This window comes from Rhinolophus sinicus, chromosome 17 (assembly GCF_057876585.1).
Source record: "Rhinolophus sinicus isolate RSI-liver-muscle chromosome 17, RSI-T2T, whole genome shotgun sequence".
In the NCBI taxonomy this organism is placed as follows: Eukaryota; Metazoa; Chordata; class Mammalia; order Chiroptera; family Rhinolophidae; genus Rhinolophus; species Rhinolophus sinicus.
This window is the reverse complement of record NC_142517.1, coordinates 160,212,716-160,231,769: the sequence shown is the minus strand read 5'-3', so window position 1 is coordinate 160,231,769 and position 19,054 is coordinate 160,212,716. Positions and strand designations below refer to the sequence as shown.

Below are 19,054 nucleotides of genomic sequence, written 5' to 3'. Positions count from 1 at the left end.
TTTCTCCATTAAGTGTAACGTTTGCTATATACTAGGTTTTGTATATATAACCATGACTAAATTAAAGAAGAGCTTTTCTATTCCTGGTTAGTTAAGAACTGTTTGTTTGTAAGTTTGTTTGTTTAAAAATTATAAGTGTTGAACTATGTGAAAGTCATTTTTTGTTCTTGGTTAAAAAGAATCATAAAATTTTTCTCCTTTGGATTACTAATGTGAATTATATTAATAATTTTAAATGTTGAACCTTATATGCATTTCTGGGATAAACCCTACTTGGTTATGATATACTGTTGTTGTTGTTTTAAGATATTATCGGGAAAGGGGAACAGGACTTTATTGGGGAACTGTGTATTTCCAGGACTTTCTTTTATTGGGGAACAGTAGTGTGTTTTTTCCAGGACCCATCAGCTCCATCCAAGTCAAGTTGTTGTCCTTTCAATCTTAGTTGGGGGGGGGGGGGGAATGGTGCAGCCCACCATCCCTTGCGGGAGTCAAACCAGAAACCCTGTGGTTGGGTGGAACCTCACGCTCCAACCACCTGAGGCATCCGGCTGCCCTGGAGATCAGCGGCAACTCAGCTGCAGCTCGTTGTCGTTATTCTAGTTGTGGAGGGCGCGGCTCGTTGACCTATGTGGGAATCGAACCCGCAGCCCTGTTACCCAGAGCTCACACTCAAACCAACTGAACCACCTGTCCGCCCGATATACTATTTTTAAAAATACATTTACTGGATATAATGTATAACTATTTTATTTAGGATTTATACATAAATGCTTATAGAAGAAATAGATGTACAGACCTGAAGAGTAGCAGTTTAGTGAGTTTTGACAAGTGTGTATACTCGTAGTAATCCATACCCATCTCAAGATACAGAACACTTTCATCACCCTACCTTACCTGTTTTATAAGTATGAATCAGTATCATGAGCCCCATAAAGTGAACTGCTTCCCCTTTCACTGTATTATCAACATCCTGTATATAATAGGAAATGTTCATGGGAAGATGGTTAGGCATTTACCCTTAAAACTATCTTGGCCTGGGGTTTGTTGGGAAGGGAGGTGTTTTACTACCATTTGATTTCTTTAATATTACTTAGTTTGTTAATCCATTTCATTTAGGCTTTTCAAACTTAAGTGTATAGTTATAATACTTTTAAAAACCGCCTTTGTTATTTCCTTTCTTTTCATTCTTTCATATTTTCCTTTTCTGTACATTCTTGCCAGAGCTCCAACTAACCACTATTTCAAAGAAATAGATTTTGGTTTTAATCTATCTCACTGTTTTCTTTCCCATTCATTTTTGTCTTCATAATTTACTTGTTACTTTGGGTTTGCTCTGTGGCTCTCCTTCCAGCTATTGAGTTGAATAATTACTTTATTTAAATAGAGACATAATTAATACACAATAAAATGTATAGATTTTAAGTGTTCAGTTATGTGATCTCCCCATGGTTTTTACTAAGGTATAATTTACATATAATGAAATTAGCGCTGTTTATTACATAATTCTGCTATAAGTTTTGACAAATATATATAATTGTGTAACCTCCACCACAAATTAAGATATAAAATAGTCCCCAAAGTATTACCCATGCCCTTTTGTAGTCAACTCCTCTAGGTTGCCCCTGGCAACCACTGATCTGTTTTCTGTTCTTGTAGATTTGCCAAAGAATGTCATATAAATGGAATAAGTATTGTAACATGCAGCCTTTTGAGTGTGACTTCTTTTAACTTAACATAATGCATTCATTTGAGATTTTTCTATGTTGTATGTTATCAATAGTTTGTCACTTTTTATTGCTAAATAATATTTCATTGTATAAATATACCACACTTTTTGTTTTTCAATTACAGTTGACATTCAGTATTATTTTATATTAGTTTCAGGTGTATAGCATAGTGGTTAGACATTTATATAATTTACAAGTGGTTCCCCTAATTAGTTTAACACCCACCTGGCACTATATATGTAGTTATTATAATATTATTGACTATATTCCCTATGTTGTACTTTACATCCCCGTGACTATTTTGTAACTACCAATTTGTACTTCTTAATCCCTTCATCTTTTTCACTCAGCCCCCCAACCCCCCTCCTATCTGGCAGCTATCAGTTTGTTCTCTGTATCTATGAGTCTGTTTCTGTGTTGTTTGTTTATTCTGTTCTTTTGATTCCACATATAACCATACTTCTTTTTAATACTTAGGAACCAAGCTAGGTTATGCTTGTTATGTGGTAGTCTCTTAGAAGAATGTTAGTCAACTGATGTAGAGGAATGTAGAATCAGAAAATTAGCATTTCATATTCCTCAGTATGATTATTGATTAAGGCCGGGATCGTCAATGGATGCTAGAACCATTTAGTAAAATGTTGTGGAGAACAAGGTCTCAAAGTTTTACCTTATAGATTGGTTATTAATTACAAAAGAGAATATGGGCCTTTCAAATGGAGAGATTCGTTGGTGTCCACCATTTCTCCTAAATGAGAAACTTTTGGGTTGTTTCTAATATTTTGAGAATTACAAACAAAGCTACTGTAAACTTTGTATATTCCTTATCTTAGATTTGGGAATTGTTTATGTGGTGTAAATACCACACAAGACAAAGAATAGAACAATTTTCATCCCTCCGAAGTTTTCTTCTGCCCCTTTCCAGTCATTGCCCACTTCTCAAACCCCTTTCCTGAACCCCTGTCTGATTTCGGTCACTACAGATTAGTTTTGCCTGTGTTTGAATTCATTTAAATGGAATCATGCAGTGTACTCTTTTGTATCTGGCTTCTTTCATTTAACATAATATTTTTGAGAGATATCCATGTTGTTGCTGTTCAGCAGTTCATTCTTTTTTGTGGTATGGATATGCCACAATTTGTTATCTATTTGTAGAGTGATATTTGGATGTTTTCAGTTTTTGCCTGTTACAAATAAAGGTGCCATAGATATTTTTGTACAAATCTTTTTGTGGATAAATGTTTTCATTTCTCTTGGGAAAATACTTAGGAGTGGAATAGGGAGGGTAGGTGTATGTTTTAACTTCATTAGAAACTGATAGTTTTCCAAAGTGTTTGTACCATTTCCTACTGTAACCAGCAATGGATGTAAGAATTTTAATTGTTCCACATCCTTACCACATTCAGTGTTATGATTCTTTCTTATTTTAGTGAGTGTGAATTAATCAGCTCAAGGGGTTTCCTTTTCTCTATGTCCTTGTCAACTCTTGTTATTTATGTCTTTTTGATAATAGCCATTCTGATGGGTAATGAGGTGATATCTCATGGTAGTAAGATTTTTTTCTCTTTATCAATGGTTGATGTTACCTAAGTATGATTTTCTTTATACTTATTCTGTTTGGAGGAATTAGTGAACTTCTTTAATCTGTAAATTTACGTCTTCCACCAAATTTGGGGACTTTCTGACTAGTAATTCTTCAGATTTTTTTTCTGTTCCTTTTTCTCTCCTGTGACTCCCAATACATGTGTATTAGAATGCTTAACAGTGTCTGGCAACTAATTTTTCTCTCTATTTAATTTAATTTCTTTTTTCCCTGTGTTCACCGTTTATTGGTAACACAGGGCAATATTAGAGATTTGGGTCATTAAATGAACAAACATGGTGATACAGTATTGACATCATGACCTGGATTATGGGAATAAGTGGTTTTCCAGGTCAGGAGTAGGAGAGAGAGCAGGTGTAAGATCCTCAAAGAGGAGAACCACATTACTCAGTCGCCAAAGGATTTTGGCTTCGGCTCATTAATGGCTGGGAGGAGAGCCAGTCCTGCCCACCATCCATGATCTTTGTCACAACAAATTGGAATCTCCACAGTTTTTCCAACTAATTGTAGGTACAAGAGAGAATAACTCCAGACTGACTTATATAAATAGACCTGGATGACTATTAAAGTACAGTCTATTCACAAGTTGGCAAAATCGTCTGAGTGACTGGCTCAGGGAGCCTTTCATGGACTCTCACTGTATAGGGCAGAGAAGCTAGTGTTGATCCCGTGCCCGTCATGGTTCCAGCTTCTGCTGTATTGAGGTCATCTTTGGCACCTCGTGTTTTCTCAGTGATACCAAATGCACTATGGAGCAAAGTCTGAGGACCTAGTATATTAACCCAAAATGCCCCTTGCCTCGTCACCATGTTCAAAATCTGTATGTTTCTTTGTTTGGACCAGTCCATGTTCTGGGTTTACTTCAATCCTAGCCTTAGACTATTCATTGCCCCAGTCTATTCATTGCCCCACATGCAGCCCCTGTCATACAACATCCTCCAGTGGTAAAGAAGACCAAGTCAGATCTGCCCCAGGTTTTATTAGCTCCACTTGGTAAAATAAACTCATCTGTGTCCTGCACGAGATGTCAGGGATCCATATTTCAATAAGGAAACAGGGTTCATACTAGTCAGCAGGATGCCGGCCAAATCCACATGTGAGTAACCAGCTCCATGGCTCCATAAAAGCTGTCCGACTCGCCTGTGGTTTTGTTGCCACTTCCCCTGCCGCGCTCCGTGGTGTTGCAGCAACCCTCCCATCTGCTGCTCAGGCCGGGCTCGTCTGTGTGGCCTCTGCTCCTCAGTAACAGCGGGGAGACCCAGGTTACCATGCACTCCTTCACGTGCTGACCTTCTGGGCGCCCGGGCCCTGAATAATTTCTTTCGATCTTTAGTACTTTTGTCCATTCTGATGTTATGCCTGTCCAGTGGATTTTATTTTAGAGAGCGAATTTTTCAGTTTTGGAATTTTCACCTGGCTTTTTTATATTTTTATTTTTCTGCTGAAATTTCCAATTCATGCATTTATTACAAGTATATTTTCCATTGTCGTCGTGAGCGTACTTAACAGTAGCTGCGTTAAAATCGTTGCTAATTCTAATATCTGTGTTATCTTGTGGTTGGTCTCTATTGACTGTCTTTTCTCTTGAGTATGGGTCACATTTTCTTGTTTCTTCATAAGTTTAGAAATTTTGTTTATATCCTGCACACTGTGAATGATACAGTATGGTGTAGTGTTTTTCTGGAGAGTGTTGATCTTTTTTGGTTATGTGTATTAGCAAAGAATTAACTTGGCTAGACTGAAATGTAAACTATGTCTCCCTACTGCGGACATCTCTTTACAGTTGTTTTAGCCTTGTCTGGACTACTTAGAGTCTGTTCCACTCTTGGAACAGATCAGTGACCGGCCAGAGACATGGGTAGAGGAAATAGGCAGAATTTGCAACTGTCTTTGTGGTGCTTTATTTTCTACCATAAGCCTTCTTACTTTCCAGCTGTTGTGGTAGTTCCAAACTCTGGGTTTTCAAGCCAGTAAGACTGCATGTTTTGATCCAAGTTTCAGCTACTCTGTGCAACTCACACTAGCATACTTCCCTCAGTCAAAAGCTGTAAAAACAGGAAACCCACCCAGTTCTATTCCTTTCTTCCAAATGTTATCTCTTACCATAATCTGCTGACTTTTGGTTGCTCATATACTTTCAGGTAGTTGTTCTTTATATTTTTTTCTAGAATTTTTAGTTATCTATGGGAACATTGGTCTGATAAGAGGTATTCTGTTATTACTCGTAGCAGAATTTGTATTTTTTAAAATTGTTTTAAAAGGTAAAAATATCCAATGAATTTATATTGATACTACCAATTCAAATCAGAACTATAAGGTTTTTATTTATGTCTGTATCTTCTTTCTTCTATACCAAGAATTGTGATTCTCAAGTACGTAAAGCAGATGATAGAATTAGAATATCACAATTATCTATTTCTTTCTATATCCCCCACCCACAGTTATTTTATTTCAAAATAACAATAGTTGTGCTATCACAATGACCAAAGTGATGACTGAAAAGTTAAAAAAATGTTTGCTTATGTTTTCTATTAAACCATCCCCCCAGTTTTTAAAACATTGTATTATTAACAACTTTAGCTATTAAACTTCATACTTTCTTCCTTTTATTTCTCATTTAACCTTTATCAACAAGTAATATTATTGCTTGCCATCAGTTCTTAGGTTGAAACTCTATTCATTTTGATTATCTACAGCTTGTTCTCTGTATTCTTTGGGAAGGGCTCATGTGAGCACTATTTCTTGATTTCTGGAATTTTGATAACAGTTTATCTAAGCCTTCTATATGTTAAAAATCAGTTTTATTGAATATAAAACACTTTATTCATATTTTCTGGAATATCTTAAACACATTACTGCATTTTCTTCTTGCATAAAGTGTTGCCTTTGAAAAATTGGATGTTGGCCTTCTGGGTGACATTCTTAGGTGTATGTTGTGCTCTTTCAGGCAGTGGTTTCAATTTTTAAACAATTTCTAGGAAGATTTCTTGAATTATAGTTTCTACTGTTTGTTTTCTCATGGCAGTACTCTTTAAAGGCTTCTATTACCTAAGTGTTGGATCTTTCTTCCTTCCATAGTCGTTGCTTTCCCTCAAATCCTTTTCATCCTTTCATTTCTTTTGATTTCAAAAGTGTTCCTCCTTTTTACCTTCTAGTTCTCTTAACACTTTATCTGTTTGATGTGTTTTCTCTTATCATTCAGGCTTAATCTTTATTTTTGAAACTTTTTTTCAATTTCTAATGCTTTCCTGAGTTCTGTTACCTTATTTTTGAGTTTTTTGAAATCTGATTTATGTTCTTTCATGTCTTGAGTCATTTTTGTAATGTCTTTTAGCTTAGTTCCAAATAGTAGGTTACAATTTTCACCTATTTTGTGAAATGTGTATGTGTTTCTGGTATGCTTTTATTATCAGGATATTATGTATGCTTTTATTATCAGGATCTTATTCTGTAGCTTGCTCTATTTTTTCTTATAATAACTTCATGGGATTTACCTACATCATTATCTGTTGCCTTTTTTTTTTTTTTTTTGGTTTGTTTAGGGTGGCTTTTCTTATAGTGCTCCCTCTGCTGTTGTTTTTGGGTACTCTTCAAAAGTGTGGTATTTGTTTTCTGAGATTTCTAGGCTTTGCTGCCTTCCTCACTTTTATTTTGATATTCTCTTTACTTTTTCTTTATTATACTTATTGTGCTCGATTTTGATTCCACACCCAGTAGTTTATCCTTATTGTAACACCCTTAGTGAAGGATCAGTTTCAAGAGTTCACGGGCGCTCGATGGCACCAACTTCCTCAGACTTCACCATGGACCCCTGCACTTAGTCACTGTTGGAAATGGCAGAAACCCTTCCAGATGTAGTTTCTGTACTCAAATGGACCTTCCGGTCAATTTGCATTTGCTGTTTTGGGAGTCTCTGTTCTCATATCTGTCTGACACCCTATTTCCTATTGCGCCCTCTCATGCCATGAAGGTTCTGTGGTTGTTGGTGATCTGTTCCCACCTCCTACTTGGTGGGGGGGTGGGGTTCTTTGTCACCTATTTTTGTTGTAAATGTTGTCTGTGGATTTGGGGTTTATGTTTTTATGTGGTGATTTAGGGATGCTCAAAAGCATTGCCATTGCCTCAGTTGTCCCTGAATCTTTCTAGTTTACCACTGCTTAATTGCTGTTTATAGTGTTCTTTGTTTCAAGTTTGATCATCTTGCCCTAATTAGATTATAACATCCTCTAAATAGTGATTGAATCTAATCAGTCCAAGTGCTATTTGTGTTGAAAACAACCTTTACAGTATCAGGCATAGGACTGGACATGTATGCAATAGCTCAGAGTCATCAGTTTGGAAATTGGTCTAAGGGTAATTATATCCCAACTTTTTGGGTAATTATATGCAACCTTTTAATAGTAGGATCAGCAGCTACTCTTACAAATTGAAGGGAAACAGGAATATCAGCTGGGCCTGCCTGAACATGAAGTTCATTCGTCTGTCATATATACCATACCCTGTCATCCTCTGGTCTAAACATTCCTGGAAGTCGTTGATCAGATGTCTTCTGATCCCAAAAAGTCCCATACCGATTATCCCAAAAAGTCCACAAAAATAGTAAGCATCATAGAAACATATTAGAAACAGCAAATGTCATCCTGAAGAATAACACCTTATTTCTGTTTGTCACAGTTGAAAACATTGTAAAAGAATTGTAGAAACTCTTGAGCAGAGCAATTAAAATAGTCAAAATGGTAAAAAAATTTTCTTAAAAGATTAAGGCAAAACAAACAAAAAAACAAAGATTGTCCAGTTTATTAAGATGAAGAGAGGCAAATGGGTGTGTGGGTGGGATATGATGGAATTTGATAAGATTGTGAAGGGAATTAAGGAACACAATACTTTCAGTTAAAGGAAACATTAGTTTGTATGCATTAGGTGGTAGTTTTAGGGATATTCTTATTCTAACCATAGCCCGATTCCTTTGCTTCTGAATTTAGTATTCTAAAATCAGCTAACACAAATCAGTTCCTGAAATACAGCAGAACTTTACTGAGTTGATAAAACTTTCCAATATTTATAGTGTTAATAAGTTGGTATTTCTTATTTTTACTTTGTTTGACTTTCTTGCTTAAAAGAAATCATACTTTATTTTCATTTCTGAAGATAGATTATTTACATTGTAATATGCTTCATTTAAAATTACTTCTAATTTTTCCCTTTTAAAAATCTTTAACAGGCTTCAACAAATAATGAAAGTTCTAATCACAGTTTTGGAAGTTTGGGATCTTTAAGTGACAAAGAATCAGAGGTAAGTAACTTTATTTTAAATATGGTGCTATTAAAGTAAAAGATGGAATTAACTTTTTTTTTTAAACTAAATAGGTTTTTGTCTTCATCAATCCTTGTGCCAAGGTTACTACTTTTTAAGTTTCTTGTAGGAGCATTTTATTCTGCCTTATGAAGCACAGCATTCAAATTGAAGACTGTATTTGGCGTTAGAAAGAAAATATATATTTTCTTTGGTTATGTAGCTGAACTTGTACATTAGTGGTATAGATGTTTTCAATGGAAGACAGTTACTAGCCATTCATAATTCTAGGAGATGAAGGTGGTTTTTGTAATGTGTTTCACAGTTTTCTACTATTTCTTGTTATACTTACCAGTTTGGTCCTAAGTAAGGGTATGTTTACTTTCTGAGGTACAGATATAATTTTTTTTCTCTTTTTGAAATTTCTTGTGGAATTTCATGCTGTTGGTTTTCACTTTTCATATTTAGAAATATCTGAAAAACCCCTCCTCTCCCACCCACTTATCCTACTAAGAAAACACATAGGATTTTGTAAGTAGGCATTTGGATCCATTGTATAGTTCACACTGAGCATGATGTACTTGATGGCATCGTTTTAAAATGTACAGACAGGAATTTCTTTGGGTTTTAGCATTCACTTGTTGATGCTGCAACTTTACTTTTTGTGGATGTAGCTTTTAATATCGTCTCTTCTTGAATTACAGAGTTCTGTCGTGTGTGTGTGTGTGTGTGTGTGTGTGTGTGTGTGTGTGTGTGTTTTCTCCCTGTCAAAGTGAACTTATTTCTACCTGATCCATTTTAGTCTTTTTTCTATTTGGGTTAGTGTAGATATATCACCTTGGTAAATACCAGTAGGTTGTTAGCACTCAGTAGCTCTTAGCCATTTAGTTTTGGTGTTCAGTGGAAAGGGAATATCAAAAGGGGCATCTTTGTAAAGCCCCGTGTTACTGAAAGTATCTAGGAATCTGTAGGGTAGACAGTTTGTGCAGTTCTGTGCAGGCTCCCTGACACTCCAGAGGAGTGTGGCATAGGGCTTTCACTCATCAGGCTTTCCCTTCCACAGAGACAACTGGCAGGCAGCTGAAAGGACTGTGCAAGTGCCGGGACTTTATCTGCAGTAGGTTCCCGTGAGGTAAGCGTTAGTAGCCCCTGTAGCACCAGATGATCACAGTTTAGTTTTTTATTAAATTCACACACTTGTACTGAGTCCTTCAAAATTGTAGGTTTAGATCTAGTCAAAGTACAGTTTTTCAAAAACTACATCAAGAATTTTCACTTTATGTTTCCTGGACTTTCAAATATATCTTGATATTTCCAGATTTGGGTCTATGTAGTAATTTCACATGCCTCCTCTTTCATAGGCTTTTATGTTACGAAGAGCAATAAAGTAATTTTAGGTATTTCTCTTTTCTGTTCACCACATCTGGTGTTTTTGATAGATTTTTTTAAAAATAGTAAAACATAGTAGAAGTTAGATCAGCTATTACATATATTTCTATGTTCTTTATAGATGCAGTCTTTGGCTTCTTTTCAAAAGAATCAATCTATAAGAAAATACCACTTCCCTGTAAAGAATTCAGAGGATCACTTTGGGCTATATTTTTAGTTAAAAATGTTTTGTTTTTTCTTTTAAGACCATAGTGGCATTTGCAGTGAAATACAATTTGGTTCACCATTGATTGTACTTAGCTTTATTTGTATAGAAATTTTGACGTTTGGGGCAGTAATAGAAAACCTTAAAAATCTTTTGTCTTTTGCTATTCTGAGTTCTATATCTGGAAGTTTAATAAATGAGTGACACAGTATTTTGGAAATGACTACATATTATCCATTTCCTCAAGATTTAAAAAAGCGGTATTTATTTATTTATTTATTTATTTTTGTCTTTCCATTTTAAGAAGCTAAGTATCTGGAAAATGATTCCCAGGTTTTATTTCTAAACTAGATACTTTAATTAATGAATTCCCTTGGGGTGAAATTTCATACACATCAAGATACAGGTATTCATAGCTCATTAAGTCAAGTTGTTGGGAGTAAACAATAAATTGCAAGATAGTAGTACTTCTTTTTTCCCCAGTACCCCTAGAAGTAAAGTTTATGTAGTATTCCATTGTTTTCTGATGTCATTTTATTCTTTTGGTAACCCATTTCCTGATCATTACTTTTTAAAAGAACAATAGCTTTTTTTTGTTGTTTTTATGAACAAATAGTAATAACAGGTTTAGTTAAAAAAAAAAAAAAAAAAGGAAAAAGAAAGAAAGCAGTTCTCTACCACCCACCCTTATGACAGCCTACTTTCTATTCTTTTAGCTGTTCTTCCTGGTATTTATTTCCACATTTTAATATAAGTAATGTGCGTATCTTGCTATTTTGTTTCATCAATTGGACATTATCTGTTGAGACCCTCTTAGTATTTATAAAGATTAGATTACTAATACCCCTTTCCTCTACTCTATCCTCCTACCCAATAATCTTTGCAGATACCCAGAACCCTCCTGTTTTCGTCTGTCTTTTACTACTAAAACTGAAAAGCACCTGATATTTTCTGTTGGGCTCATTGAATCTACTTCAACTGAAAGTTTTTATTTCAGTTTATATATGAAATATATAAACCTTTTATTTGTGAATGTAAATTTGTAGAACAAAATGTTTTTTCCTTTTGTTAATGCAATTGCCTAGTAGGTAAGAAGGTGCTGGTATTGTTTTTGCTTTATTTCACAACACTCTAGGTTTATTCAACAGGCTCCAGAAATTCACTGTGTTTTCATTAAGCATTTATTACTTATCTATTATTTTCTAACCTCTGTGCCCAAGCACAGAGAATATAAAGATGAATAGGAAACTATCCCTGCCTTCGTATAAGATCAGTGTCTAGTAGGACAGACTGTTTCATAAACTGTGTGGGCTATGCTAGCATAGATGGAAGCACAAGGTACTATGGGATCAAAGAACATGGATCCCTAATTTTATCTGCCTGCAGTGGGGAAGTGGGGAGGGAAACAAAGAGGTCTTTCTTCAAAGAAGAAATGATAGTTGTTAAGAAAAGCCATGAATTCATCCCAGAGGACAAGGGCAAAGTGTGAGCAGGCAGGCAGGCAGGCAGAGGGACTGCGATATGCTTTGCTCTCACATAGAAGCGTGGCAGGTAGTTTTGTTCAAGACGTAGGGCAGTGATTCTCATGCTCAGTTGGACTTTAGATCACCTGAGGAGCTTAAGGAAAATGCCATGCTGCCTACCTAGGTGATTCAGCTGGTTTGCAAACTTGCAGTGTAATACGGGAGGATATGCAGGAATGGTAAAAGGTAAGCAGGGCTCAGGGTTTAACAGCACCTGTATTTCATAGTAAGGAATTTGGACTTGTATGTAGGTTGTGGAGAGCCACTGAAGCAGGGGAAACAAAAGACGAAGTAGAGGATGAAGGCGCCTCCCAGGTGGCAGTGTAGAGGACAGGATTGGAGGGAAACCTAGATTGGGAAGATTATTGATTTCAGGATTACTGTGCCTTTGCAAACTCCAGCCCTCCAAAGTTTAATATTAGGAAGAAAAGCTTCAAGTGGGAGGGGTTCTAATTATAGTGTTCTCAAGTTTGCTGTTTGGGCTCTGCCTCCTCCTACAGATTCTTTAACTTTGGGTATTGATGCTGTCACCACCCAGACCCAAGCTTCTCATAACCATGTGCAGGTGAATTACCGTGGGTTCGTATGTCTGTAGGTCTCCAGTGGGGGTTTGCATTTCTCCAACAAGCTCTCAACTTCCACTAGATATAAAAAGTAGGATCAGTAGGGTTTGATGACTGAATGTGGGGAAAAGAAGGAAAGGGAAGTGCTAGGATCACTGTGAGGTATCTAACTTTAGGTGATAACTCAGGAAAGAAGGGGTCAGGCTAGAGATGAAGACTTAGGAGTGTCTGGCATTAGGTGTGAAAGGACTGGGTGATCTGAGGATTCCTGAGAGTTCCTGAGACTCTTTCAGGGGGTCCACAAATTCAAAACAATTTTTATAATAGTGCTGAGACATTATTTGCCTTTTTTGCCATAATGCTAAGACATATTTGGCTTTCAAAATTTTTCATTTTCTCATGAGCTTACCATGAAGATACCCAGAGGCTCTATGACACATGATATCATCACTGATGATTTATGGATTATGTACTTGTGTATTCTGGTGTTTAAAAGTTGTTTAGTTTTAAATTCTAAAATGGTAAATACCAAAAGTTATATCCCACATAAATAACAGCTCTTTGGGGCCCTGAGTAGTTTGTAGAAGGGTTCTAAGACCCACAAGTTTAAAAACTGCACAGTTTAAAAACTGAACTCATCCTGATAGTTTGTGTAACACTAAGAAATGTTAGTAGGCAGGGTGGGTGTGCTGGAGAAAGGAAGTGGATAGATAGTAGGAAGAAAAACAAAGTGAAGGAGAAGAATAATGAATAGAATTAAATGTCACAGAAGTCATTTAAGATAATGACTGTAAAAAGTGACTAAGAATTTGTCACTTAGGCTTCGTTTTAGCAGATTAATGGGAGCAAGATGCCAGATTATAGTAAGTTAAGGAACCATTGGAAAGTGAGGAAATAGTGACAGCAAGTATTGACTACTCTTGGCAGAATCTTGACTCTGAATGAAACGGTTTCTAGAGTCTAACAGGCTTGACATATTACGTGTTAATAAAGAAGAAAGGGTCATAGCAGAGCTATGATGGAACAAAGAAAGTGCTGAAGAGTGAGGAGAAAATAGAACTGAAACTCAGCACGTTTTCCTGGAGGCTGTATGCATAGTGAGATCCAGACCCTGCTGGGCAGGGTTAGCTGTGGGCATAACTGACCAGGAGCGTCCTTTCTCCTGAGGGGTGAACTTCCACACCTAACAAGCTTTCTCCTACTTCACAGTGAAAATAGAGGTTATTAGCTGACGGAAAGAATCATGAATAGGTTGTGGGTGTGAAGAGAAGGATAACAAATTTTATGGGAGGATCAGGAAAAGGAGTGGGGGAGGGGGTCACTCATCCTTTATTTAAATGTTTTAGAGTACCTGAAGGAGTTAGAAACATGGTCTGTATGCCTTATCTGCTGGCTAAATGTCCAGATTATTTTGTGATGACAAAAGAAGGAATCCATGCCTTGATCCACCCATTTGTAGTTCTTGCAGGACCCTTCCCATGTCTAAACACAAAGACCTTCTCTACTTTCTCTAAGTTCTGTAATTGCTGTCCCCATCCTACCTTACCCCAGCCTGCTAAGATAAATTAGGTAGGTATCTTGTAGCTCATTTGGGATTTATAGTGAATATTAATACTATAAACGTTCCTCCTCCCTGCCTCTCCTTTTGGAGACCCTAGAATATATTTCTCTGCTTTCTTTTATTTCTCACTGAAGTGGAGTATTTGTGTCTGATTATAAGACTGGATATAAACATCGTTGAATTATATCATCTTTAATGTTGGAGAAACACATTTAAGTATATTTATACATATGTGCTTACTACATAATAATGTTTGTAAAGCAGACGCATACACGTGTCAGATTATTGTTTTTTGCCTCCATTTAATCTTTAATATTCATCTTCTATGTAACCTGAATTAGAATTGAGCAATTTAAAATATATTCTATCTCTTTCACGAACCAAAGTATTTGTTTCCCTTCCTCCTGGGTAATTATCAATTCTTTAGCTCTCTGTGACCCTCTCCTTAGCACATTAGCATTAAATTAGTTTATTTTTGATCCAAGTGCATTGGGGGATTTTTGGGCTATTTAAGATTAAGGATTTTAAGTTCAGATGTGGAAGCTGGGACAATTGTTGCATCTAGACATTTAAACTTAGTCCAACTTTCAGAATTGTAACGATTGTAATGAAAGAAGAATGTAATATAGATATGATGGCTTGATTGTCTTAATTTACCTCTAACGATGAGTAATGAAGGCCCTTTTATGAAAGAAGATCTATGATTAGCTTTCTCATTTGAATTAAGTTTCTAGAAGTAGTCTGGGAACTTAGTTTTTTCTTTTTCCCCTCAGTTAAGTTGAAGTTACAGTATTGCAGACACTTTGAAGCATTAATGCTTTTGTTCTGTTCTTTTTTTAAAGGGCCACATTGTGTTTGCTTTTTTATTTTCATATTTTGGAAGAAGTAGAAATTAAAAGTAGTAGGCAATTAGACCTAAACCTAACTTGGACCTGGCTTCAGGGAGGCATTATTTCTATTTCTAGAACTTCATACTGTTTATAGTTATTTAATAGGTTTTTTAAATGTAGAATCTTATTTTTTGAATAAGGTATTTTAAAATTGCTTGTAAACATGCATAAATTGATTAAATGGGTTGTCTTCTATTCTTAGTAAATCAGCTGGATTAGGAGAGTGATGGGTATTTCCTGTTTTTACCTTGTTTTTATATACATACCCATCTCTACTTTTTCCTGTTTCCTTTTTGCCCTATTAATAATTGTGTTCAGTTTGAATGTTTCCTCAATGAACACTTAGGTACCCAGGATTGATTGGAAGTTATGATTTTATTTGAAAATAGAAGTATTAACTGGCCATAAATTTTAGGTTTTAGATTGATTTTTAAAAATTCATTGAAGTTTTACTTGTCTGTATATATTTGTTAAATCCCGTACAGATCTTTTCTTTAATGTCTTAATTTGAGTTCCCACTAAGAAAGAAAAAACTTGAAAACCGAATTTAATGATATATAGTTTAAGAATCATCAAAAATTACATTTTTATGCCTATTCCCCTCCGAATGAATTACCTTGTTTTTGACTTTGTTCTGTTTGTATCTGTTCAGCTTTTCAAGATTGTTAGACACCTAGTCATTTTTAAGAAATATCCTTTGTATCCTGCTGCCTGCATTATTTTCTAAAATGTTTTAGCTTGATAAATGGTCTTTGTGGTGTTCTATTTGATGGGTTCCTGTGTCGTCTTCTTTACTTATCTTCCAGCCGGTAGTATTTTCTCACTTCTTGCTGTTAGGTGGGCCAAACCATAATCTTAGTAAGTACTATTACGTCATTGGTTTTGCTGAGACACTGTATGTAACAGTATTGCTATATACAGTGTACAGTATGTACAGTAACATTGTCTTGAAGGTGGGTACTGTGGGTGTGCATGCAGAATTGTGTATTTTGTAACACTAATAAAGACATTGTCTCAGTAGGAGAATAAATTTGTGGGGTTTTTTCTCTCTCCCTTATTAAAACTAATAATCAAATTTATAAATTACAGGATTTAAAAGTTCCTGTGAAAAACCTGGAATTACTTTGTAAATTTTTCTTTGATTTCAAAGAGAAAACTATTTAATGCTAACACCATACATTAAAGGACATGCTCTTACAGGAACTACATTCAGCTATAAGTTAGTGTGTCTTACTCCAAAGCCATATGATAGGGTTCACAGCAAAGAAAGTGGCTCTATTCTGGCTGAATATACTCATATATGTCCTTAGTCTCCCGGAAGGAAAAGTGAACTTGAAACCAAATGTGGGTCTGATATTGACTCTGTGCCTCTGTTTTTATAAAGATGGAGGACTGTGTGTCAGAACCATCTGGGAAGCTTTATCAAAGTAAAAGTACGCAGACTTTCTGCTGGGAAATTCTCATACATTCTGCCTAGATAATCTTGCAATTTCTTATAAATCATGAAATCTTGAAATAATTCACTAAGCCATTTATTTATCAAGCAAACATACAGCTGTTAAATGTTTCCCTTTATAAAAGTGCATTTAGTATGGGTGGTTGGTTGTTTTTAGAGCAGGAAAGTTCTAAGCTGATTGATGAAAAGATAGGAAGAGGAAAATGCCACGTCATTTTTAGAATGAAGACATACTTTAAAGTGAAACTTGGTATACTGCTTGACCATAGTAGGGGGGTCAGTAAATATTTGTTGAATAAATATATTTAACTTCACTTAAGTTGTAGCTTGGTAGTTTTTGTGTCAGTACAAATGATTCTGATGTATTCATCAAAGCAAGGTTTCTAAACCTTAACAGCATTGATATTTGGGGCCAGATAATTTTTGGGGGTGAGGGAGGTTGTCCTGAGCAATGTAGGATGTGTGGTAGCCTCCCTGTCTAACACATCAGATGTCTGAAGCCCACAGTTGTGGCAACCACCAGTGTTCTCCAGAGATTGCCAGATACTCTGGGGGCAGGGGCAGATCTCCTCGGCTTGACAACCACTCCATTAATGAAGGAGGGAAAATAGTTTTAACACATTATCTGGGGAGCTAGATTACAGCTATGTAAGTTTCACATCTCTAAGTATGGAAACAAGCCCAAGAAGATTAATTTTCCCACAGATAATAAGTTAACAAGAGTCAAAAGTCTAATTCCAAAGTCTTTTATTTCAAAGCAATGCTCCTTAACTCCTGTGTAATGCTCTCTCTGTGTAACTAAGACGGTGTATAACTTAATTAGTTAGACAAATGACCCTAGTAGTCTTTTTAAAACAATGGTATTCTGTTTTGGAAATATTTAGATGTAAGGTGATTTATAGTAATCATCAAATTTGCCAATCCAAGCTATGCCTGGACTTATAGCACTTCACAAATGTTTTGTCTGATAAGTATTGCTTTTAGACTGAATTTTAAGGGCATTCAGCACAAGCTGACATTTCTGAGAGATTTGGTTTCAATGTCTTATGGTAGAGTTTTTAAAATATTAGATGTATCCTTATGTCAGCAGAACATAGTGATTATTTTACGAGTTTTCTTTAAGATTCTCATTTTCTAGGATAACCGAGTAACCATGACAACCAATTACACTTCTTATATCCTAATGAGATATATGTCTGCTACATGTCACAATTTTGGTCTTTAATTCTTAATGGAAGATTACATAAAGAATAACTTCCTAAATTTAGACATTCTCTAAAGGGGAATATGCAGGAAACACATGACTTATTATTATCTTATATGTAGATTGACCATTGCTAATCCTGATGGTACATCAGCATCATTTTTCAAAAATAAGAACTTTTCAAAAATAAGAATTTCTTTGGTGTCTTTCCAGAGATGGTTAAACTTGGAAAGGGGATTTCATCATGAACTTTAAATAAATTTTTGAAAGTGATTTTGATATATAGTCAACATTGAGAATCTGTGCTATTAGATAAATGATAGAACAATTTCTTTTGAAAAATAAAACCCCTTTTTCTGGTTATAAATGTAGTATTGCTATAGCGAAAACAACAATGAAATACCTTTTTTTTAAAACACATCACATAGAGCTTAGATTGGTGGGTATTCTTATACAATGTCAGTGTATGTATAGATTGATATTGCCTTTGAAAGTGCAATTTGACAATATCTTTAAATGTTTAAACGTGCCTTTTGTGATACAGCATTTACACTTAAAAGTGTCTCTCCCAAAGCAATAATTGTATGAGGACCTCTAGGGATTCACGTTCAAGGAAATGTCTATAGGGATATTGTACAGGAGCATGTTACTGTATCATGAGTGTCATAATGGAAGAAAAGTTACGAAATCACTGTTCTAAATTGTACTATTATTAGTACTTTCAAAATGCCATAATTTCTAGAATAAGTTATCTTCAAAATTTGTTTTTTCCTCCAACAGCGGTTGCTCTGTGTGGCTCTTTTATTCTGGTTGTATGATTTGAAAACAACTTACCAGATTATATGAATAAAGGAGAAAGTCCAACTTTTTAAATTTTATGGTTTATGCTATTTAACAAATAAAACCTTAAAGGGAAAGCCAGAGAAGAGAAAATGCTGAGAAATAGTTATGTTACATAAACAATAAGAAAATGGCAAACAGTACTGCATTTTATCAATATTGAAGACTTAGTACATATGTTCCTTTTAAATATATGTGAATGCAAATTAAAATGTGTCCAGGTGATAGGAGCTTAAGAAGTCAGACTGTAAGGGTGGCAAGGAAAGTAGTTTTAAAAATTGAGAGTAAGATTTTTTTTAGTATTGTATTTACGTACTGATAGGTTGTGGGAGCTGCATATTTGTGAAGGGAGTAAAAATCTTCCAGGCTTTTAAAAATAGGAGCTGGCACGCTTTAAGTTACCTCTAAGACAGCATGCATTTTAGTTGGGTGGTTGCCCAGTTTTGTCTTATTGGCTCTTTACCATCTTTGATATTACATATTATTAAATAATAAAGGCAATATAGCAGAAATTAGGCTACACTCAGATTTGCTGGTATTGATTGGATTTACTTTGAACAGCAAGGAAATGCTCTTACTCAGAGATAGGATCCCAAAATGTTGCATACATAAACATTTTTTTACACTAAATATTGAAATCAGCAATATAACCGTGATCTTCTTTTAGGTGTTAAAGATTCAAGCAAACATTTCCAGATAATAGTTCTCAAATTAAAGTTTTGACTCTTGGGCAGAGACAGGCTCTGTGAATTTCACGTCTTCCCAGCTCAAAATCATCCTTGAATTAGGACGTACAT

General features: G+C 35.4%; 1 protein-coding gene and 1 pseudogene across 2 annotated transcripts in view; one reads left to right on the top strand and one right to left on the bottom strand.

Moving 5' to 3' along the window:
* The window catches only part of TLK1 (tousled like kinase 1), a 124,563-nt gene that overhangs the window by 43,150 nt on the left and 62,359 nt on the right, over window positions 1-19,054 (top strand). For both annotated transcript variants that reach the window (XM_019727410.3, XM_088794489.1), the window contains one exon: window positions 8,555-8,626. In XM_019727410.3, coding sequence (XP_019582969.1) covers window positions 8,555-8,626 — 72 coding nt within the window. The remainder of the gene's footprint in view (window positions 1-8,554; window positions 8,627-19,054) is intronic.
* Window positions 3,909-4,603, bottom strand: LOC109445247 (mitochondrial import inner membrane translocase subunit Tim23B pseudogene; annotated as a pseudogene).